This window comes from Lagenorhynchus albirostris, chromosome X, assembly GCF_949774975.1.
Source record: "Lagenorhynchus albirostris chromosome X, mLagAlb1.1, whole genome shotgun sequence".
Classification (NCBI taxonomy): domain Eukaryota; kingdom Metazoa; phylum Chordata; class Mammalia; order Artiodactyla; family Delphinidae; genus Lagenorhynchus; species Lagenorhynchus albirostris.
In genome coordinates, this window is record NC_083116.1 from 70,961,764 (window position 1) to 70,983,928 (window position 22,165).

Consider the following 22,165-nt stretch of genomic DNA (forward strand, 5'->3'; position numbering starts at 1 on the left):
ATTGGATCCTGGTGAGCATAGGGGGCTAAAGCAGAGATTAGTGACATCATTGGAGACATATAGGGTGCAGGGGAAGAGGAGGTAGGAGAGCCACAGGGACGAAGAGAGTGGAGAAGGTGAGAAGAAGTTCTGGGAGTCTCTCTCTGGGGGAGGGAGGAAGGGAATGGAAATGGTGAGAGGGAAGACGGAGGCTTCCACTGAATCCACTGGTAATGTTTCCTAGGGTGCTGGTGGATGCAGGAGATTTTGCTATATCCTTCCTTATCCATTTTAACATATTTGAAATAGCACACCATGACTTAAAAAGTCACTGGGAGAAGTGGAAGAGGGCGGTATCCACAAACGGGCAGGCACCATCGGGGGCAGGCTCGAGGAGGAGGATTGCAGATTTACAGTGCACCCAATCTCCCCTGCTCTGAAACTGCTCCAGCACGGCCAGCTTCTCAGGTGCAGACCCAGAAAACTGGGCCTTTGAGTTCCACAGGCAAGAGGGGTTCAGACACCCCAGGACTCTCCAGGAGGTCAGCCAGAGCAGGATGCAGGAGAGAGAGGTGACTGAAGACAGAGGAGTATGAACGGGAAGGAGCAGAAGGAAGGTATGGGAGGAATGGAGCGGTGTCAGAGTAGGAGTAGGGTGGCAGACACGGGAAATTCTAACACCCATGGGCCGTATAGAAACCAAGGGAGGCACCACTCCCCAGACATCAGTACTGCTCAGCTCAGGGAAGCTGAGAACTGACAGTTCCAAGAAAAATTGAGAGACACCTGGCTATCCACACCCACCGCCATCACAACTGGTAGGCCTTGGTTGTGCGTCCTTCAAAACTTTAAAACATACTTGTACATATACTTAAATGAATTCTCATATATTACATAGGATTGACTGGTGTGTGTGCGTCTGCCCACGCACGCAAGTGATTTACCTTACAAATGTGAATCCAAAGCCATCGTTCTGCAACTTGCAGTTGGAAGTCAGGCGGATGCTTTCGAAAGCTGTGAGAATGGCCTGATGCATTCCGTTGGACTGCCACGCTTTATGCTACTGGATGCTAAGCCACGTTGCATTCATCCATTTCCTTACTGACGGGAATTTGGAGTGTTCCCAGTTTTTCCCATCACCAACACCCTTGTGCATGTGTTCTTGTACACTACAGGTACCAGCGTGTCTCTGGAAGAAGTACCAGGCAGCGGACTTGCAGGAGCATAGAGGAAATAGATTCTTTCTTCCTTCCTTTTAAAGATCTTGGGCTAAAAGCAAGGACTCTGGAGTCAGATTGATTGGTTTCAATTCTGCCGCTGATCCCCACGAGCCGAATGACCTTGGGCCAGTGGCCGAACCTCTCAGTGCCTGTTTCCTCACCGGGAAGAGGCCAGTAATAGTTGGTACTAGTTAAAGGCGTGTTACGCGGATGCATTATTATTTATGCCCAGCGCTTAGAAGAGTGCCAGGCACAGAGTGCGTGCCGGCACTAAGTTGCTTTCAATGGATTCTGCCAAATTACCTCCCAAATGCGTCTCTTGCACCACCGCCACAGGGGTTTGCTCCTAACCTCTCCCACCCTCGGAATGGTTAAGCTCTTTGAAGGTTGTCAACCTAGTGTGTGAAACCCGATTCGTGGTTTTAGTTCACATCTCCAGGATCAGCGGTGGGGAGCACCTTTTGGGGTGTAACTGGCCACTGCGATTTCCTCTTCTTTGAATTTGCCTCAGAGAGGGGGAAGGACTGATGGAGCGAGGCCAACCCCAAGTCTATCCGCCAAACCCGCCTGCCAATAACGTCTGCTGAACCACATTTAACGGAGCAGTTGAGACAGAGACCTTACAGAACGAAAATACGATCCCTTTGCTCTCTGGCCGACCCCTGATCACTGACTGCGGGACTCCTGTGCCCATTCTCCTGTTGGGTCTTAAGGCTTGCGGTGGAAGGGAGGCTGGCAAATGCTTTCGGCGCGTGCTAGGCATCCAGCGCCTCCATCTTGACGTTTCATCCTCACCACCCCTGGAGCCCGGCGCCCTCACTCGCCGACGCCCTCGACCCCCTGTATACATGGGAAACGGAGGCTCAGAGCTGTGACTCTAACCAGAAAGGGGAGGCGGGACCAGAGGAGGCGGGCCCAGAGGCTTGACAGAGGGAAGCACTCCCACCATCCCCTTCACCACCATCCCCTTCACCCGGACCGCCCAGGGGCTTGCGAGCAAACCAGAGGCCCTCGACCGCATTGGTTAGGGCTCGAGGGGGCTGACGAACAAGGCGCCCGCTGGTTGGAGGGGACGGGATCAATGAGGAGGCCGCGGCGCGGACGTGGGAGGCGCGCTGAAAGTGGCGCGTCCTTTCTTTTGAGGCGAGCTCCTGCGGCGCGTGAGGTGGCTGACGCTGCCCTCTGAGCGCCGCCCACCTATCCCACCGTGACCGCGACCGCGACTCGGGCCATCGACCGTCGCCCCGGTTCTGGGGCCGCCCGGGTCGCGACATGAGCTCCCCGGATGAGGTGTATGTGTGGGGAATGCGTTTCGGCCCAAAGGGCAGGGAGCAGGCCGGCCTCTGCCCAGCCGGCCCTGCAGACCCACGGGGACCCGACCCAGGGTCCCAGCCTGGGGATCCGCGGTGCGGCGAGGGGGCAGGCGGCTTCCCGGACCCCGAGGGCTTCCAGTTGGAGTGGGAGGTGCTGGAAGCGCAAGGGCCGGTGCAGTGGGGCCGCGAAGGCCGACCTGGCTCCCCAGCTGACCACAAGAGGGACCTCCTGGACCTGATCGAGGAGTCTGAGGAGGCCAACCTGCAGCAACTGACCGACCAGGACGTGCTGGGCATCCTCATATTCCCGTCCCCGGTGAGCTCCACCGACTTCGAAGTGTCCACCGTGTGGACACTGCGTCTCGAGGCGGGTCCCGGCGGTCGAGGAGCGCCCGGCCAGAGCTGTGGGGAGGGGCCGAAGGCTCCAGCCGGCCCTCGCCACCTTGGTAGGGCTGAAGCGGACCGGGCCTTGGGGAACCCTAAGAGAGGCACTAACCGTAAGTTGAACGTGGCTGCGGATCGCCAGCGGCGCTCCGCGGAAGGCCTGGCCTGGCTGCTGTCCGACTCCGAGTCCTCAGATGAATTCAGTGAGACACAGCTGATGACGGTGAGCACTTACCGCAGAGGAGGAGGCCAGGCCAAGCCCAGCAGACCCGAGGATCCCGGGGACACTCCCAGACACTCGAAGTTCCAAATCAGGGAGAATTTCCTTCACGTGACAGGCTCTTCCCTGTCCTCGGCTCCGCGAGGAGTCTCTTCGGTTGTGGAAAGGCAGGGCGTGGGAAAGCAGGGCATCTCTTCCCCTAAGAAAATGCAGAGCGTGCTGTGGGGCAAGGGGGGCAGCAAGCCCAGCTACGCGGGAGCTGCTGCTGCTGCTTCTGTTTCTGCTGCTGCTGCAGGTGGCCTGCCGCGGGTCAATCCTAGGAAGAACGGAGCCCAGGAGAAGAAATCCGTTGGGGGAGCATCCAAACTTGCCCTGGGGGGAACCTTCGGTTCCCGGGGGCAGCGAATCTCGGCAACTCCCGTGGAACCGGCCACCTTCCCCCCAATCTCTGGTATTCCGCTGCCTGGGAGACCCAAGAGTTATACCTTGGTCCTTTCGGGAACCAAACAGTCCAAGCACAGTGGTGCTGGGAAGAAATCCGTGGTCAGGTGGGCAAGGGAGTATGAGGCGGTGGCGGGAGTTGATAAGGACCCAAATAGAGACCCAGCCCCAAAGGGCCAAGTGAGTAGGCCATGCTCCTCCTCTCTCCCCACTCCCCCCCCCACAGCACCCAGGGCACACGTCTTCACCCATGGTGCCTCTGTCCACCCCTCACGGGTCAGCATTGGGTGCCCCTCGGTCACTGGGTCATTACGATGCCAGATCGGGCTCCTTTTCCTAGGGACAAACATTAAGGTAGCACTTCGGGTGTCCTGGGCCCGGTTCTCCACCCTTGGCCTCTTTCCAGCCTCCTCTGAGAGACTTGGGCTGGGATGGAAGGGAGGGCTGGTAGCTGAATTGGGTCGGGGGATCCCTTAAAAGCTTCCCCGGAAAGCCTCAGTATTTAGACTCACCAGCTTCCTGAATCCTCCTTCCTAGCTGTTCCCCAGACCTTCCTTGCAGGGGGCCTGGGCTTTCTCAGTGTCCCACTGTTGTGCCTAGATCAGCTCTGCCTGCTGGCCTGGGGCTGACTGAGGGAGAAAGTGCTAATGAGATCAGCCTTTCAATTCCCTTCCCAATTCCCTGCCTCACCCTGGCCCGAATCACACAACTCTCTCTCTCTCTCTCTCTCTCTCTCTCTCTCTCTCTCTCTCTCTCTCTCTCTCTCTCTCTCTCACACACACACACACACACACACACACACACACACACACACACACACACTTCCTTAGTCCAAATCGGTGAGAAATTTTTGTTTCAGCTGCTCACTCACAGGCCAGGGACATCTTGTCTGCGCATGCATCGTAGAAAAGCCAGCAGTGGCGACGTCAACACCAGAGGCCCCCAAGATCCAGGAAACTCAGAACCCTTGGCCCTGAACCAGGGAGAAGTCATGCCCAGGGGGCCTGCCCCCTCAGGTGAGTGTCGTGGGTTTGATATGAGGGGAGGGAAGAGGGGTTGAGGACAGAAACCTCTGCCTCTGTCTCTGCCGGGGGCACAGCCTTGCTCCCAGGCAGCTTCTCCCACAGGAGACGGGGTGCTGGCAGGGCTGGCCTTGAGCCACATCATCCTCTGTGTGGGGTTTGTGCGGCCGGGGTGATCGGTGGCAGTGCCCCAAACAGCTGCTCCGGGTGTAGACTTGCAGGGGAACAGCCTTTTCTGTTAAGTCCTGTTCGGCCACATTGCTCTCCCACGTGCTGGCTGTGGCTGCAGCTCTGGGAGGGTCGAATCCAGAGCCACATTGTTTGGGGACCACAATGGCGAAATGGCTGCCCCCGGGGAACAGGGGAGGCAGGCCCAGAGACAAGGTTCCGGCTGCTGGGCAGAGCAGGGGCGGCTGGTTGCCAGCAGAGGGTGGTGCTGCCTCACCTCACTTTAGAGCCCGCTTGGCCCTTTCCACCTCACTGGGAGCCTGGGAAGCTGGATTGTGTGTCCTTTCCCTCTCAGGTGACCGGGGGCCACTTGACCATCCCCCAAGACCGGAAACGCAGCAGCAGCCACTGGGAACGCCCTGCTGTCCTTGGGTAATGCTTCCTCTGCATCCTGGAAATGCAGGCCCAAACTCGAGGGTGGGATCTGGGTCCAAGTTCAGCTGACATGTGTGGGCTCCCCCTCCCCTGCCCCCATCACGTACCCCACGGAGGGAGCCCACCTCCTTTCCACTGAGGAGCCCTTGCCAGTCTGACCACCCGGCTTTGGGGTGGAGGGCCCGGGGGAGAGGAGAAGGTGGAGGAGAGAGGAGGCCAGAGTATACTAATCATTTCTCTTCCTCCTCTGTCTGCTGGCCTAGTGTCTCGAGCTAAAGAGAGAAGTAGACGAACTTAAGGAGCAACTTGGTATGAGGAACCAGGGCCGGAGAGCGGTGTCTTAGTGAAGAACCCGGGTGGGCACCTGGGGTGGGGGTGGGCTGCAGGTGCGGTGGGCCTGGCAGGGACGATCATCCCTGTGGGGAGGAGAACCTCTCAGGCCTGGCCCTGGAGCTGGCTGTGCATGTACAACTGGGCGTGTGTACAAATAGCAAAGTACTGTCTGGACTGCATGCACACTTTGACAACCAGACCAGTCCTAGGGAATGTCCTTCTGATAGGACTTTTAGAGATGCCTCGTTGATTTTTCCCTTGAACTGCTGCTTGGTGTGGCTTCTAAGGTTCTTGTTGGATGGTTTGTTTGTGTGTGTGACAAGTTCTGAGTGGTTGTGGCACGGCCCACAGCATGAGAGCTGCTGGCACATTTTGTTTCCCTTTAGGAACCGGTTCCACATTCAATTTGGGTGGTGGGGAGTGATCAGGCCCAGAGCTCTTTGCATCGGGTCTGGAGGGGTTTCAGGTATCAGGGCTAGGCGGTTCCTCACGGGGATAGGGGGACGGGCTTCTGTATCCCTCTGTCTGGAGCGCCTGCTAATGCCTGTCCCTGTTGCAGCCGCCATGCAGTACCTGGCTGACAAGTTGCAGACCCTTTGAAGTGAGTGTTACACACACCGTACCCCTTCCCACAGTCCTGGCTGTTGAGCAGGGCTGGGGGCTGGCCCTGGCTTGAGGCTCTTCCCTGACTCTGCTGTTTCACAGGTTGAGCCCAGCGTCTTCCTGCAAAAGGAGCAGCTGTTTGGGGCCCTGGAGCTGTGGCCAAGCTCGTTCCCTCCTGTTCTGCCTCAGCTAGGGCTTCCTCTCCCCCTTGTTTTGCCCCCGCCCCGCCCCAGTTTCACAGCAGTTTCCAATTAAAGTACCTCTCATATTCTGTGTTCTGCCTTCTCTCTGGAGGGGTAGGGGTCGGGGTCGGGGTAGGGGGCCGGGGCGGGGCGCTGCTCCACGTCAGAGCCTTTTCCAGAACGGTATCTGTGGCATCCTGTGGTGGGGACTCTGGGCCAGCCTCTGCTACCATCCCTGCAGTCAAGCCAGCGGAGTGTCCCAGGTCTGGGTCCTGTGTGTGCTCTGCCTGGCCACATTGGCACGTCCTCCCTTTCCCCCGAAGGCCCTCTTCTAGCTCTCTCCAAACCCCCCTCCTCCTCTGGGGTCTGGCGGTTCCCATTCATCTCTGCCATTCACCCTTCCCATCAGCAGGAACTCATGACCCCCTTCCAGAGCTCCAATCTGGAAGCATTCACATCCTCCCTGCCCTAGCCAGCTGACCACCCTCCTCCAGCCGGGTCGTCTGTACACCCTTGAGTGGAAATTGGCCTGTCAGGTTCTATGGCGAGTGTGGTTAGTAGGTCTGTGTTGTTGCATGGTCCCCGTCAAATACTCTTCCACCAGCCCCGTGACACAGATTTTCCTGGAAATGATATTTCCGTGTCCCAGCTCAATCTCCCAGACTGCCTCTTTAGGACACACGAGATTGAACTCCATGGTCGATTTCCCCCTCACTTGAGGTTGGGGAGCACTTCCTTCCCTCAGCCAGGACCCAGGGCTGTACCAGCCTGAGACTCAGAGGGACAGATTTGTGTTTGAGTGAGGCAAGAGTGGTTGTGCCTGACACCCTTCCCGAAAGACCGGTGTTTTACTACACAAAAGGGGGTATGATGGTAGATTGGCTATTCAAGGTTGGTGACGGTGTGTCCCTGTGTGTGAATAAATGTAATCAGGGGTAATCTCCCTTGAGGGAGAAAGATGTGATTCAGGGAGTAAAGGGAGTAGAGGCTGGTCCAGGTTCTGTAAGGCATTGAATGAGCAAAAGGAAGAGTCGGATCTGTTTTGTTCAAGGGTTGTCCTTAAATTCCCAAAACATAGGAGGGGGATGATGCAGAAGTCACCAACCCCCACGACAGGGTGTCGGGATGCTCGAAATGTTGGATTCGCTGGAGGTGGCTCTCGATCCTACTCTGTGATCCTATGATGTCTGACAACTACTGTGGGTGTGGATGGAATGAGATTGGGAAGGGTGGCTCCTCAGAGTAGCTCATCTTAGAATCAGGGGACCCATATATGAGGCCACCCAACATGAGCTACCCGGGACAGGGGCAGGATGGGCGCAGTGAGGATGGGAAGTAAGGAGTGACTGCACCTGGACAATGGGGAGCACTTGGGTCCACCCTTCCCCCATATTCTCACCCTGACTCCCTTCCAGAGTCCATGGCACGAGTTCAGGTGGGCAGACCACAGGTGGGATGGGACAGTCACAGACCTCAGGGTCAGAAAAGAACGTTCGTGGGACTTAATCCTTCGCCTCAAATCCCTCCCTGGAGAAGGTGGGCTTGATTGCTGCCCAGGCCTCTGGCTGGATTCCTAGAATGTACCCAGTGCCCCACCCAGCCTGTACCAGGCTTATGTTCTAGCCCCTCTTGCTCCGGCACTGCTCCCCACTGAGCTGAGGCCATTACCAATGAGTGTGTGTGCACTTCGAGGAAACAGAGCTAGCTTAGACCTTGGACCTGCCTCTGACCAGTAGAGACAGTCATTCCAGGTCATGTGTCCCTGCAGACACTCTGGAGAGAGTGAAGCTAACTACAGGCTGGAGACAGCCATCACAGGAACTCGCTTCCCAGTGCACACTATGGATGTTAATAGAATGTTAACATGAATGTTAACAGAATGTTCATAGAAACCTTATTCATAGTCACCCCAAACTGAAAGCAATCAAGATGTTATTCAACAGATGAACGAATAAAACCATACATCTATAAATGAAACATTTTTTAACAATACAAAGGAAGGAACTCTTGATACATGCAACAACTTGGATGAATCGCAAATGCATTATGCTAAATGAAAGAAGCCAGTCTCAAAATGTTACATACTGTGTGATTGTGTTTGTACAATATTTAGAAAAGGTAAAACTATAGGGATGGGAAACAGATCACCAGTTATCAGAGGTTTGGGATGGGGGAGATGGTTTGACTACAAAGCAGCAGAATGAGGGAGATTTTGGGGCTGATGGAACTGTTTTGTATCCTGATTGTGGTGATAGTTACACAAATCTGTCCATGTGTTAAAACTCATGGTACTGAAAACAAAAAAGTTAATTTTACTATGTAATAAGTCAAAATATATGTAACTAAAAAAATTAAATGTGTCATACATAAAGGCTTGGGAATCATAATGGCATGCAAAATAGTACCAGCATTCTCAAAAGTGACATTGAAAGTCAGAAAACTTTTCAGCCTGAAATTATATATCAGCTATCAAATAAGCATGAAATTAAAGGTAATATTAAAGGTAATATTTGTTCATGCAAAGTCTTAAAAGAAATTATCACCCATGGTACCTGGAGAATGAGTCCCATCAAAACACTGTGGTAAACCAAGAACAATGAAGACATTAGTTCTAGGAAGCAGAAGATCCCACTTAGGGTTTTGGTAAAGGAGTGTTCTAGGAGCGACACTCTAGGCAACCAATAAAGATTGAAACTGGGCCCAGGAAAGTGATTTCCAACAACAAAGGAATGGACATAGTTGAAGATTGAGAAAATATTGCCAATAGGCCTATGACAGAAATGTAAGCTCTTGAGGGAAGGAACGTCATCTGTTTTTCTCAGTGATGTAGCACCATGTGTTAGAACAGTACCTGGCATGTGGTAAGCCCTCAATAGAGAATTGTTAAATGGAAAGGAGAGAAAGAGTGAATGAGAAGAGAAGAATTTGACACAGCAAGTATACACTGACTCTTAAGGAGTTTTTATGTGAAGGTGAGCAGAGAAAAATGGTGTCGCTTGAAGGGAAATTGGAATCAAAAGAAGCATTTCTTTAATTGGGAGAAACGACAACATACTTGTATGCTGATAGGAATGATCCAAAATAGAGAAAACTATTTATGAATGAGGGAAGTTTGTTTCTGATTGCCTGTATACTCTCAATGAAATGGGAAGCAAGGTCATCTGGTGAGAGCGAAGGTGGTCCATGATCAGCAAGTACCCCCCTCAACTTTCCCGGATCATCTTGTGATCTTCTTCTTTCTTTTAAAATTTTATTTATTTATTTGGCTGCGCTGGGCCTCTGTGGCTGCGCGCCGGCTTTCTCTAGTTGCGGTGAGCAGGGGCTACTCTTCGTTGTGGTGCGCGGGCTTCTCATTGCAGTGGCTTCTCTTGTTGTGGAGCATGGGCTCTAGGCACGCAGGCTTCAGCAGTTGTGGCACGCAGGCTCTAGAGCACAGGCTCCAGTAGCTGTGCCGCACAGGCTTAGTTGCTCCGTGGCATAGGGGATCTTCTGGGACCAGGGATCGAACCCGTGTCCCCTACATTGGCAGACAGATTCTTAACCACTGTGCCACCAGGGAAGTCCCGTGATCTTCTTGTATGGAACTTTTCATAATAAAGTGCTGTGAAAAATTAAAAAGAAGTGCTTTTGTTCGTTAAAAGGTATGATAAAAAGAGTGAAGGCAAGCTAAAAACTAGAAGATATTTACATAACATGAAATCATCAAAGAATTAAAGTATAGAATACATAAAGAACTTCCACAAATAAATATGCAAACAACCCAAGGGGAAAATGGGCAAAAGACACTAAATGAACACCTCATAGACAAGAAAATCCCCAAGGCCAAGCATATGAAAAGCTGCTCAATATTATTACTAATATTATTACTAATCAAGAAATTGCAGATTAAATCTACAATGAGACGCCATTTCACTATCACAAGATTGACAACAATTTTGTACTTTGTTAATATCAAATGTTGATGAGGATGTGGAACAGTTAAACACTGTTGATAGCAGTAGAAATTAGCATGACCCCATTGTAAAAACTCTGGCATGATCTAGTAATGTTGGAAATCTTCTTTCCCTACGAGATGACAATTTCAGTCCTAAGTATGAGCACTGGAACACAGCTTCCCAGCCATTTGATTCTATGGCTCACACAGAAAATGATGATTGTATGGCATACAGGAGTAAGATGACAAAGTTGTTCAGGGCCAGAACCAAGCGGTCCAGGGGCTGCTGTCAGGCTGTCTCTGGAGATGAAGGCCTCAAAGTCCCAGGTCCAAAAGTTGGAAAGCTCTGCCCTGGAAGGCTCTTGTACGTGGGCACCAGGAAACATGCGCCAGAATGTTTATAGTAGCGCTATGAATAATATCTGCCCAAATGGAAACAACCCAAATTACCCATTGACAGTAGAATGGATACATAGGTTGAGATACGGTTGATTCTTGTTATTTGTAGATTCCATACTTGCAAATTCCCCTATTTGCTAAAATTCATTTTTAACCACAAACCAGTACCAGAGTGCTTTCCTCCTCGTTCGAGAGAGCTGTGAAAAATTTGAGTTGGTGGAATATGTTCCCAACTGAGGTCAAACAAGGTGACGCCCTGCCTTCTGGTTTCAGTCTCATACTGCAAGCAAGTGTCCTTTTCATGATTTATTTGGTGCCACATAGTTTGCATTTTTGTGCTTCTTTGTTGGTGATTTCATAATTAAAGATGGCCTCCAAGCTTAGTGCTGAAGTACTGTCTAGTGTTCTTGAGTGCAAAATGACTATGACGTGCACTCAAGAAAATATGTGTGTTACATAAACCTTGTTCAGGCATGATTTATAATGCTGTTGGCTGTGAGGTCAGTGTTAATGAATCAATAATATTTGTATTAAATAGAGTGCCTTTAAACAGAAACACACATGAAACATGATTACGCAGCGATCAGTCGATGAAAATGTTGTGACCAGCGGATGGTAGGAACTTGAAATTGTATTTCCCTTAGGAGCAATGTTTCAGGATTGCCTAATTCAGTGTTCATGGCAACTTTATAGACTGCAAATAACTATCATGATAATGAGAGTCTACTGTATATTCATTTGGTGGAACAGTGTACAGCAATGAAAATGAACAAGTGCCTGCCACATGCGACAACAGGGATGAATCTCAGTTACACAGTATCACACGGGAGAAGTCAGAAACAACACAAATGATTCCATTTACATAAAGACCAAAGGATGCAGCAAAACCAACGTTGTTAGGAATATGAACCTATGTAGAGAATAACTAAAGAAAAGGAAGGGAACGATGAAGACAAAGGATAGAGGTTACTTCTGAGGAGGGTGAAGGGAAAGGAATTGGAGCTTCCATGCAAGGAACTTCTAAGGTTATGGTGACGTTTGAAAAAACACTGCTATAAAAGTTTACTGAGGGAATGAATGACTCCCAAGTCTGTATCTCTCTCTAGCTTTGACCCCTCACTGGTGTTCCAGAACCAAATTTCTAAGTGCATTCCACCTGCATGTCCTATAAGAAACACAACCTTAATGTATCCAAAATCCCATCATTTCCCTCCCAATCTTTCTTTACTTCCTGTGTCCTTATGCTCCCCACCACAAAGTCACTCAAAACGGAAATGACTTCTGCTTCCTTGTGGTGGCCATAGAAACATGCCCCTCCGATCCACTGCAGGGAACATAGTAGATTGGCAAGTGCCAGCTGCCACTTCTCTGGCACCACCATTGTTTGTGCCAAGATCCCACATCCTCTGGGTAGCTCCCAGCCAGTGACTGAGCATGGCAGGGGCATACTGCTTCAGGACAGGGACTCCTCTAAATGGCAGCTGTAGGGTGGGGACTCCACATGAGCCTGAACAAACTAAACTAAACGGAACTAAAGGTTACTGTTAGAATGAAACTGCGTCTGAGATTCTTCTTATCTGACCCTCCTTTCCCCCACGTCTCTCTTACAGACGTCAGACCCGCATCGCACCCTGAAGAAGAAGACTCATTCCTGCTCCTTCTCCTTTATCCTTCACATGCCATTCTCCCATCATGTTCCTTCATGTCCAATCATGCCTTGGTGTCCGTATTTTTGGAGGACCCAAACTAACAAAAGTGGTACCAGGAGTGGTCTGAGAAGTTAGCTATAAGATGGGGTTTATGGACCAGCTCACTCACTGCCCAAATGACAAAGAGCGTACCATTTTGAGTGCTATGTGGGGCATGGATAATCTCTAGCACAAGGTTACCTCCTGATTCCTTAAGGTTTTATCCATACGTACCTTGAAAAATATCCCAGTGGAGGGTCTTACTTGTGGCCTGTGAGATGATTCAGGCCTTTGAATGGTAGGGAGGGCACTATGTCTATAGGGAGGGCAGAGGCGGCTGTTCATCACTGTTATACTGGCGCCCTGCAAAGACATAATGAGAAACTAAGGGACATTACCAAACAGTTAAGGGCCAAGTGTAAGATTCATGGGGTTTTCTTGGTGGCTTACAAAATGCCCTTGCCTCCTGCAGAGACAGCTGAGTAGCTCACAGATTATGCGATAACAGTAAGTGCAGAACTCCAGAGATGTATACATCCTTGACAAACACGGGCCTGTTATGGGAAGGTCAGGGCCCTTTTTGGAAAAACTTCAGACTCTGAAATGTAGGCCGGGTATATTGGCATGGATGTCCCCAAACGTTGGCTTATCAGATCCAAACGTCCTGAGGCCTCAAAGCTTGCAGGGTGGCCCTTCCTTCCCTAGCAAGAGCTAACACATGCCCTGTGCTGGTAGATGCTACAGAGTCTGCTCCCCCACAAAGTGACAGACGCCTCTCCCAGGGAAACCCTCATCTCTTCCCCATAAACTCACTGGGATATGCCGAGCCTGATAAGGGGAAAAAGAAATTATACACCAAGAAATAACAAGCCTGTACTGGCAGGAGCAGGGCAATATCCCTGGGATTGGATTTTGAGGGTGCTGGATCAAGTGGACAGGAATATAAGAGTGGATAAGCAAGTTTTACTGAGCGGAGGCGCTTTCTCATGCCATGGAATTTAACACACGGGCAAGGACTCCAGGAGGTGGAGGAAATTCACTGCCAGACTGGCCCTTTGAAACTTTGAGAAAGTGATGGCCCATAAGGAGAGAAGTGGAAATGCCTGCCTTGGATTGGCAGATGGCAGAGGAAGGAACAAAAAGGTTGAGTGATGCAGACATGCTAGAACGGACAGAAAAGGTGAGGCCAGTCACATGGCCTCATGGTTATGTCCCACTGTAGGGCTGAGAGGACACATCCCACTGTAGGACACATGTCCCACTGTAGGGCCGAGAGGACACCAAAGCCATCAGGAGCGTTCTGGTGAGAGGAGCCCCAGCATCACTAGAAGTTTGGTGGTTGCTCCCCTCTGGAGGCCAATGCCAATGATGGAAGGAAAGTGGTCCCGACCTGGGCTCATTACCACCCATGGGAGCCAACGAATTCTGACATGATAGAGGGCAGAGGGCAGCTCTTAACCAAGAGATGCCAGCAGACCACATTTCCAGTAACGACCAGCAAGGTCAGAGGGGCAGTCAAGAGTGCCTGCTTGACCGGCAGAAAGCTGAGAAGATGGCTCAGACAGCATGGCTCCCTAGGGGCAACGACAGCCAGCAAAAGGCAAGAATGCAAGAGAAGGAGGGCCATCATCCCGCTAAAAAGCCACAGTCTCCTGCTCAGTTCCTGGTCCTGAGCCAATTCAGAGACTGGCCCCACTGAAGAGGTGGATGAGTCCTGAGGAGGAAGGATCCAGAAACAAGGCAGTGGGTTATGACCGTCCCTAAAGAGAATGACTGCCAGTTCTCAGGTGACTGTACCCGGAGGCTAGAAAAAGACCCAGACACTTCTACTACTACTGGACACAGGATCTGAGCTGACATTGATCCAGGAGGCCCAAAGTGTCATGATGGGGCCCCATTAGAATGGGGCTTATGAGGCCCTGACATTAAAAGGAGTTGGGAATAGAGACCGGTTCACAGTGAGCTGAATGGGTCCCTGGACCAAAATAGCGGTCATTTCTCCAGTCCCCAAGCTGATAATGATAAGTGATACACTTGGCAGTTGGAGCAATGACTTCCACATTGGGTCACTGCTCTGTGGGGTAAGAGCTATCCCGGTGGGGAAAGCCAAGAGGAACCTCTGACACTGGCTCCCACCCCAGGCCAAGAGAGTAAGTCAAAAGCAGTATTGGATCCTGGTGAGCATAGGGGGCTAAAGCAGAGATTAGTGACATCATTGGAGACGTATGGGATGCAGGGGAAGAGGAGGTAGGAGAGCCACAGGGACGAAGAGAGTGGAGAAGGTGAGAAGAAGTTCTGGGAGTCTCTCTCTGGGGGAGGGAGGAAGGGAATGGAAATGGTGAGAGGGAAGACGGAGGCTTCCACTGAATCCACTGGTAATGTTTCCTAGGGTGCTGGTGGATGCAGGAGATTTTGCTATATCCTTCCTTATCCATTTTAACATATTTGAAATAGCACACCATGACTTAAAAAGTCACTGGGAGAAGTGGAAGAGGGTGGTATCCACAAACGGGCAGGCACCATCGGGGGCAGGCTCGAGGAGGAGGATTGCAGATTTACAGTGCACCCAATCTCCCCTGCTCTGAAACTGCTCCAGCACGGCCAGCTTCTCAGGTGCAGACCCAGAAAACTGGGCCTTTGAGTTCCACAGGCAAGAGGGGTTCAGACACCCCAGGACTCTCCAGGAGGTCAGCCAGAGCAGGTGGCAGGAGAGAGAGGTGACTGAAGACAGAGGAGTATGAACGGGAAGGAGCAGAAGGAAGGTATGGGAGGAATGGAGCGGTGTCAGAGTAGGAGTGGGGTGGCAGACACGGGAAATTCTAACACCCATGGGCCGTATAGAAACCAAGGGAGGCACCACTCCCCAGACATCAGTACTGCTCAGCTCAGGGGAGCTGAGAACTGACAGTTCCAAGAAAAATTGAGAGACACCTGGCTATCCACACCCACCGCCATCACAACTGGTAGGCCTTGGTTGTGCGTCCTTCAAAACTTTAAAACATACTTGTACATATACTTAAATGAATTCTCATATATCACATAGGATTGACTGGTGTGTGTGCGTGTGCCCACGCACGCAAGTGATTTAACTTACAAATGTGAATCCAAAGCCATCGTTCTGCAACTTGCAGTTGGAAGTCAGGCGGATGCTTTCGAAAGCTGTGAGAATGGCCTGATGCATTCCGTTGGACTGCCACGCTTTATGCTACTGGATGCTAAGCCACGTTGCATTCATCCATTTCCTTACTGACGGGAATTTGGAGTGTTCCCAGTTTTTCCCATCACCAACTCCCTTGTGCATGTGTTCTTGTACACTACAGGTACCAGCGTGTCTCCGGAAGAAGTACCAGGCAGCGGACTTGCAGGAGCATAGAGGAAATAGATTCTTTCTTCCTTCCTTTTAAAGATCTTGGGCTAAAAGCAAGGACTCTGGAGTCAGATTGATTGGTTTCAATCCTGCCGCTGATCCCCACGAGCCGAATGACCTTGGGCCAGTGGCCGAACCTCTCAGTGCCTGTTTCCTCACCGGGAAGAGGCCAGTAATAGTTGGTACTATAGTTAAAGGCGTGTCACGCGGATGCATTATTATTTATGCCCAGCGCTTAGAAGAGTGCCAGGCACAGAGTGCGTGCCGGCACTAAGTTGCTTTCAATGGATTCTGCCAAATTACCTCCCAAATGCGTCTCTTGCACCACCGCCACAGGGGTTTGCTCCTAACCTCTCCCACCCTCGGAATGGTTAAGCTCTTTGAAGGTTGTCAACCTAGTGTGTGAAACCCGATTCGTGGTTTTAGTTCACATCTCCAGGACCAGCGGTGGGGAGCATCTTTTGGGGTGTAACTGGCCACTGCGATTTCCTCTTCTTTGAATTTGCCTCAGAGAGGGGGAAGGACTGATGGAGCGAGGCCAACCCCAAGTCTATCTGCCACACCCGCCTGCCAGTAACGTCTGCTGAGCCACATTTGATGGAGCAGTTGAGACAGAGACCTTACAGAACGAAAATACGATCCCTTTGCTCTCTGGCCGACCCCTGATCACTGACTGCGGGACTCCTGTGCCCATTCTCCTGTTGGGTCTTAAGGCTTGCGGTGGAAGGGAGGCTGGCAAATGCTTTCGGCGCGTGCTAGGCATCCAGCGCCTCCATCTTGACGTTTCATCCTCACCACCCCTGGAGCCCGGCGCCCTCACTCGCCGACGCCCTCGACCCCCTGTATACATGGGAAACGGAGGCTCAGAGCTGTGACTCTAACCAGAAAGGGGAGGCGGGACAGGAGGAGGCGGGCCCAGAGGCTTGACAGAGGGAGGCACTCCCACCACCTCCTTCACCAGCCAACTGCCCGGACCGCCCACGGGCTTGCGAGCAAACCAGAGGCCCTCGGCCCCATTGGTTAGGTCTCGACGGGGGCGGGCGAACAAGGAGCCCGCTGGTTGGCGGGGGCCGGACCAATGAGGAGGCTGCGGCGCGGGCGTGAGAGGCGCGCTGAAAGTGGCGCGTCCTTTCTTTTGAGGCGAGCTCGTGCGGCGCGTGAGGTGGCTGACGCTCCCTTCTGAGCGCCGCCCGCCTAGCCCGCCGTGACCGCGACCGCGACTCGGGCCATCGACCGTCGCCCCGGTTCTGGGGCCACCCGGGTCGCGACATGAGCTCCCCGGATGAGGTGTATGTGTTGAGAAGGCGTGTCCGCCCAAAAGTCAGGGAGCGGGCCGGCGTTCGCATAGCCGGCCCCGCAGTCCCGCCGGGGCCCGACCCAGGCCCCGAGCCTGGGGAGCCGCGGAGCGGCAAGGGCGGAGGCGGCTTCCCGGACCCCGAGGGCTTCCAGTCGAAGCGGGAGATGCTGGAAGGGCGAGGGCCGGTGCTGTGGGGCCGCGAAGGCCGACCTGGCTCCCCACATGAGCACACGAGGGACCTCCTGGACCTGATCGACGAGTCTGAGGCGGCCAAGGAGGCCAACCTGCAGCAGCTGACCGACCAGGATGTGCTGGGCGTCCGCAGATACCCGGACCCCGAGGGCTTCGAGTCTGAGCGGGAGATGCTGGAAGCGCGAGGGCCGGTGCTGTGGGGCCGCGAAGGCCGACCTGGCTCCCCACATGAGCACACGAGGGACCTCCTGGACCTGATCGACGAGTCTGAGGCGGCCAAGGAGGCCAACCTGCAGCAGCTGACCGACCAGGACGTGCTGGGCGTCCGCAGGTACCCGTCCCCGGAGAGGTCCACTGCCTTCAAAGAGGCCACTGGGTCGACACTGCGCCTCGAGGCGGGTCCCGGCGGTCGAGGAGCGCCCGGCCAGAGCTGTGGGGAGGCGTCGACGGCTCCAGCCGGCCCTCTCCACCTCGGTGGGCCTGAAGCGGGCCGGGCCTTGGGGAGCCCTAAGAGAGGCACTAAGCGTAGGTTGAACGTGGCTGCGGATCGCCAGCGGCGCTCCGCGGAAGGCCTGGCCTGGCTGCTGTCCGACTCCGAGTCCTCAGATGAATTCAGTGAGACACAGCTGATGACGGTGAGCACTTACCGCAGAGGAGGAGGCCAGGCCAAGCCCAGCAGACCCGAGGATCCCGGGGACACTCCCAGACACTCGAAGTTCCAAGTCAGGGAGAATTACCGTCACGTGACAGGCTCTTCCCTGTCCTCGGCTCCGCGAGGACTCTCTTCGGTTGTGGAAAGGCAGGGCGTGGGAGAGCAGGGCATCTCTTCCCCTAAGAAAATGCAGAGCGTGCTGTGGGGCAAGGGGGGCAGCAAGCCCAGCTACCCGGGAGCTGCTGCTGCTGCTGCTGCTGCTGCTGCTGCTGCTTCTGTTTCTGCTGCTGCTCCAGGTGGCCTGCCGCAGGTCACTCCTAGGAAGAACGGAGCCCAGGAGAAGAAATCCGTCGGGGAAGCATCCAAACTTGCCCTGGGGGGAACCTTCGGTTCCCGGGGGCAGCGAATCTCGGCAACTCCCGTGGAACCGGCCACCTTCCCCCCAATCTCTGGTATTCCGCTGCCTGGGAGACCCAAGAGTTATACCTTGGTCCTTTCGGGAACCAAACAGTCCAAGCACAGTGGCGCTGGGAAGAAATCCGTGGTCAGGTGGGCAAGGGAGTCTGAGGCGGTGGCGGGAGAAGATAAGGACCCAAATAGAGACCCAGCTCCAAAAGGCCAAGTGAGTAGGCCATGCTCCTCCTCTCTCCCCACTCTTCCCCCCCCACAGCACCCAGGGCACACGTCTTCATCCATGCTGCCTCTGTCCACCCCTCAGAGGTCAGCATTGGGTGCCCCTCGGTCACTGGGTCATTACGATGCCAGATCGGGCTCCTTTTCCTAGGGACAAACATTAAGGTAGCACTTCGGGTGTCCTGGGCCCGGTTCTCCACCCTTGGCCTCTTTCCAGCCTCCTCTGAGAGACTTGGGCTGGGATGGAAGGGAGGGCTGGTAGCTGAATTGGGTCGGGGGATCCCTTAAAAGCTTCCCCGGAAAGCCTCAGTATTTAGACTCACCAGCTTCCTGAATCCTCCTTCCTAGCTGTTCCCCAGACCTTCCTTGCAGGGGGCCTGGGCTTTCTCAGTGTCCCACTGTTGTGCCTAGATCAGCTCTGCCTGCTGGCCTGGGGCTGACTGAGGGAGAAAGTGCTAATGAGATCAGCCTTTCAATTCCCTTCCCAATTCCCTGCCTCACCCTGGCCCGAATCACACAACTCTCTCTCTCTCTCTCTCTGTCTCTCTCTCACTCTCTCTCTCTCTCTCACACACACACACACACACACACACACACACACACACACACACACAGACACACACACACACACTTCCTTAGTCCAAATCGGTGAGAAATTTTTGTTTCAGCTGCTCACTCACAGGCCAGGGACATCTTGTCTGCGCATGCATCGTAGAAAAGCCAGCAGTGGCGACGTCAACACCAGAGGCCCCCAAGATCCAGGAAACTCAGAACCCTTGGCCCTGAACCAGGGAGAAGTCATGCCCAGGGGGCCTGCCCCCTCAGGTGAGTGTCGTGGGTTTGATATGAGGGGAGGGAAGAGGGGTTGAGGACAGAAACCTCTGCCTCTGTCTCTGCCGGGGGCACAGCCTTGCTCCCAGGCAGCTTCTCCCACAGGAGACGGGGTGCTGGCAGGGCTGGCCTTGAGCCACATCATCCTCTGTGTGGGGTTTGTGTGGCCGGGGTGATCGGTGGCAGTGCCCCAAACAGCTGCTCCGGGTGTAGACTTGCAGGGGAACAGCCTTTTCTGTTAAGTCCTGTTCGGCCACATTGCTCTCCCACGTGCTGGCTGTGGCTGCAGCTCTGGGAGGGTCGAATCCAGAGCCACATTGTTTGGGGACCACAATGGCGAAATGGCTGCCCCCGGGGAACAGGGGAGGCAGGCCCAGAGACAAGGTTCCGGCTGCTGGGCAGAGCAGGGGCGGCTGGTTGCCAGCAGAGGGTGGTGCTGCCTCACCTCACTTTAGAGCCCGCTTGGCCCTTTCCACCTCACTGGGAGCCTGGGAAGCTGGATTGTGTGTCCTTTCCCTCTCAGGTGACCGGGGGCCACTTGACCATCCCCCAAGACCGGAAACGCAGCAGCAGCCACTGGGAACGCCCTGCTGTCCTTGGGTAATGCTTCCTCTGCATCCTGGAAATGCAGGCCCAAACTCGAGGGTGGGATCTGGGTCCAAGTTCAGCTGACATGTGTGGGCTCCCCCTCCCCTGCCCCCATCACGTACCCCACGGAGGGAGCCCACCTCCTTTCCACTGAGGAGCCCTTGCCAGTCTGACCACCCGGCTTTGGGGTGGAGGGCCCGGGGGAGAGGAGAAGGTGGAGGAGAGAGGAGGCCAGAGTATACTAATCATTTCTCTTCCTCCTCTGTCTGCTGGCCTAGTGTCTCGAGCTAAAGAGAGAAGTAGACGAACTTAAGGAGCAACTTGGTATGAGGAACCAGGGCCGGAGAGCGGTGTCTTAGTGAAGAACCCGGGTGGGCACCTGGGGTGGGGGTGGGCTGCAGGTGCGGTGGGCCTGGCAGGGACGATCATCCCTGTGGGGAGGAGAACCTCTCAGGCCTGGCCCTGGAGCTGGCTGTGCATGTACAACTGGGCGTGTGTACAAATAGCAAAGTACTGTCTGGACTGCATGCACACTTTGACAACCAGACCAGTCCTAGGGAATGTCCTTCTGATAGGACTTTTAGAGATGCCTCGTTGATTTTTCCCTTGAACTGCTGCTTGGTGTGGCTTCTAAGGTTCTTGTTGGATGGTTTGTTTGTGTGTGTGACAAGTTCTGAGTGGTTGTGGCACGGCCCACAGCATGAGAGCTGCTGGCACATTTTGTTTCCCTTTAGGAACCGGTTCCACATTCAATTTGGGTGGTGGGGAGTGATCAGGCCCAGAGCTCTTTGCATCGGGTCTGGAGGGGTTTCAGGTATCAGGGCTAGGCGGTTCCTCACGGGGATAGGGGGACGGGCTTCTGTATCCCTCTGTCTGGAGCGCCTGCTAATGCCTGTCCCTGTTGCAGCCGCCATGCAGTACCTGGCTGACAAGTTGCAGACCCTTTGAAGTGAGTGTTACACACACCGTACCCCTTCCCACAGTCCTGGCTGTTGAGCAGGGCTGGGGGCTGGCCCTGGCTTGAGGCTCTTCCCTGACTCTGCTGTTTCACAGGTTGAGCCCAGCGTCTTCCTGCAAAAGGAGCAGCTGTTTGGGGCCCTGGAGCTGTGGCCAAGCTCGTTCCCTCCTGTTCTGCCTCAGCTAGGGCTTCCTCTCCCCCTTGTTTTGCCCCCGCCCCGCCCCAGTTTCACAGCAGTTTCCAATTAAAGTACCTCTCATATTCTGTGTTCTGCCTTCTCTCTGGAGGGGTAGGGGTCGGGGTCGGGGTAGGGGGCCGGGGCGGGGCGCTGCTCCACGTCAGAGCCTTTTCCAGAACGGTATCTGTGGCATCCTGTGGTGGGGACTCTGGGCCAGCCTCTGCTACCATCCCTGCAGTCAAGCCAGCGGAGTGTCCCAGGTCTGGGTCCTGTGTGTGCTCTGCCTGGCCACATTGGCACGTCCTCCCTTTCCCCCGAAGGCCCTCTTCTAGCTCTCTCCAAACCCCCCTCCTCCTCTGGGGTCTGGCGGTTCCCATTCATCTCTGCCATTCACCCTTCCCATCAGCAGGAACTCATGACCCCCTTCCAGAGCTCCAATCTGGAAGCATTCATATCCTCCCTGCCCTAGCCAGCTGACCACCCTCCTCCAGCCGGGTCGTCTGTACACCCTTGAGTGGAAATTGGCCTGTCAGGTTCTATGACGAGTGTGGTTAGTAGGTCTGTGTTGTTGCATGGTCCCCGTCAAATACTCTTCCACCAGCCCCGTGACACAGATTTTCCTGGAAATGATATTTCCGTGTCCCAGCTCAATCTCCCAGACTGCCTCTTTAGGACACACGAGATTGAGTCTGAACTCCATGGTCGATTTCCCCCTCACTCGAGGTTGGGGAGCACTTCCTTCCCTCAGCCAGGACCCAGGGCTGTACCAGCCTGAGACTCAGAGGGACAGATTTGTGTTTGAGTGAGGCAAGGGTGGTTGTGACTGACACCCTTCCCGAAAGACCGGTGTTTTACTACACAAAAGGGGGTATGATGGTAGATTGGCCATTCAAGGTTGGTGTGTCCCTGTGTGTGAATAAATGTAATCAGGGGTAATCTCCCTTGAGGGAGAAAGATGTGATTCAGGGAGTAAAGGGAGTAGAGGCTGGTCCAGGTTCTGTAAGGCATTGAATGAGCAAAAGCAAGGGTCGGATCTGTTTTGTTCAAGGGTTGTCCTTAAATTCCCAAAACATAGGAGAGGGATGATGCAGAAGTCACCAAACCCCACGACAGGGTGTCGGGATGCTCGAAATGTTGGATTCGCTGGA

At 53.8% G+C, this 22,165-nt stretch overlaps 2 protein-coding genes across 2 annotated transcripts; both read left to right on the forward strand.

Moving 5' to 3' along the window:
* The first annotated feature begins 2,471 nt into the window (after positions 1–2,471).
* Positions 2,472–6,115, forward strand: LOC132513119 (uncharacterized protein CXorf49 homolog). The gene is made up of 3 exons (XM_060137311.1): positions 2,472–3,737; positions 4,417–4,573; positions 6,075–6,115. Exons 1-3 carry the CDS (start codon positions 2,472–2,474, stop codon positions 6,113–6,115), a joined length of 1,464 nt encoding a protein of 487 aa, XP_059993294.1.
* Positions 6,116–15,058: 8,943 nt separating this feature from the next.
* LOC132513120 (uncharacterized protein CXorf49 homolog) lies at positions 15,059–20,829 on the forward strand. The gene is made up of 7 exons (XM_060137312.1): positions 15,059–15,083; positions 16,887–17,254; positions 17,462–18,451; positions 19,131–19,287; positions 19,817–19,938; positions 20,160–20,205; positions 20,789–20,829. Exons 1-7 carry the CDS (start codon positions 15,059–15,061, stop codon positions 20,827–20,829), a joined length of 1,749 nt encoding a protein of 582 aa, XP_059993295.1.
* Positions 20,830–22,165: the final 1,336 nt, after the last annotated feature.

What these genes read in the sequence shown, in the direction of transcription:
- LOC132513119 (XM_060137311.1), top strand. Translation starts at nt 2,472, where the DNA reads ATGAGCTCCCCGGATGAGGTGTATGTGTGGGGAATGCGTTTCGGCCCA. An exon ending in ACCCAGCCCCAAAGGGCCAA is followed by an intron (nt 3,738 to 4,416) that starts GTGAGTAGGCCA and finishes TTTTTGTTTCAG; the next exon opens with CTGCTCACTCACAGGCCAGG. An exon ending in CAGGGGGCCTGCCCCCTCAG is followed by an intron (nt 4,574 to 6,074) that starts GTGAGTGTCGTG and finishes TCCCTGTTGCAG; the next exon opens with CCGCCATGCAGTACCTGGCT.
- LOC132513120 (XM_060137312.1), top strand. Translation starts at nt 15,059, where the DNA reads ATGAACGGGAAGGAGCAGAAGGAAG. An exon ending in CAGGGGGCCTGCCCCCTCAG is followed by an intron (nt 19,288 to 19,816) that starts GTGAGTGTCGTG and finishes TTTCCCTCTCAG; the next exon opens with GTGACCGGGGGCCACTTGAC. An exon ending in CGAACTTAAGGAGCAACTTG is followed by an intron (nt 20,206 to 20,788) that starts GTATGAGGAACC and finishes TCCCTGTTGCAG; the next exon opens with CCGCCATGCAGTACCTGGCT.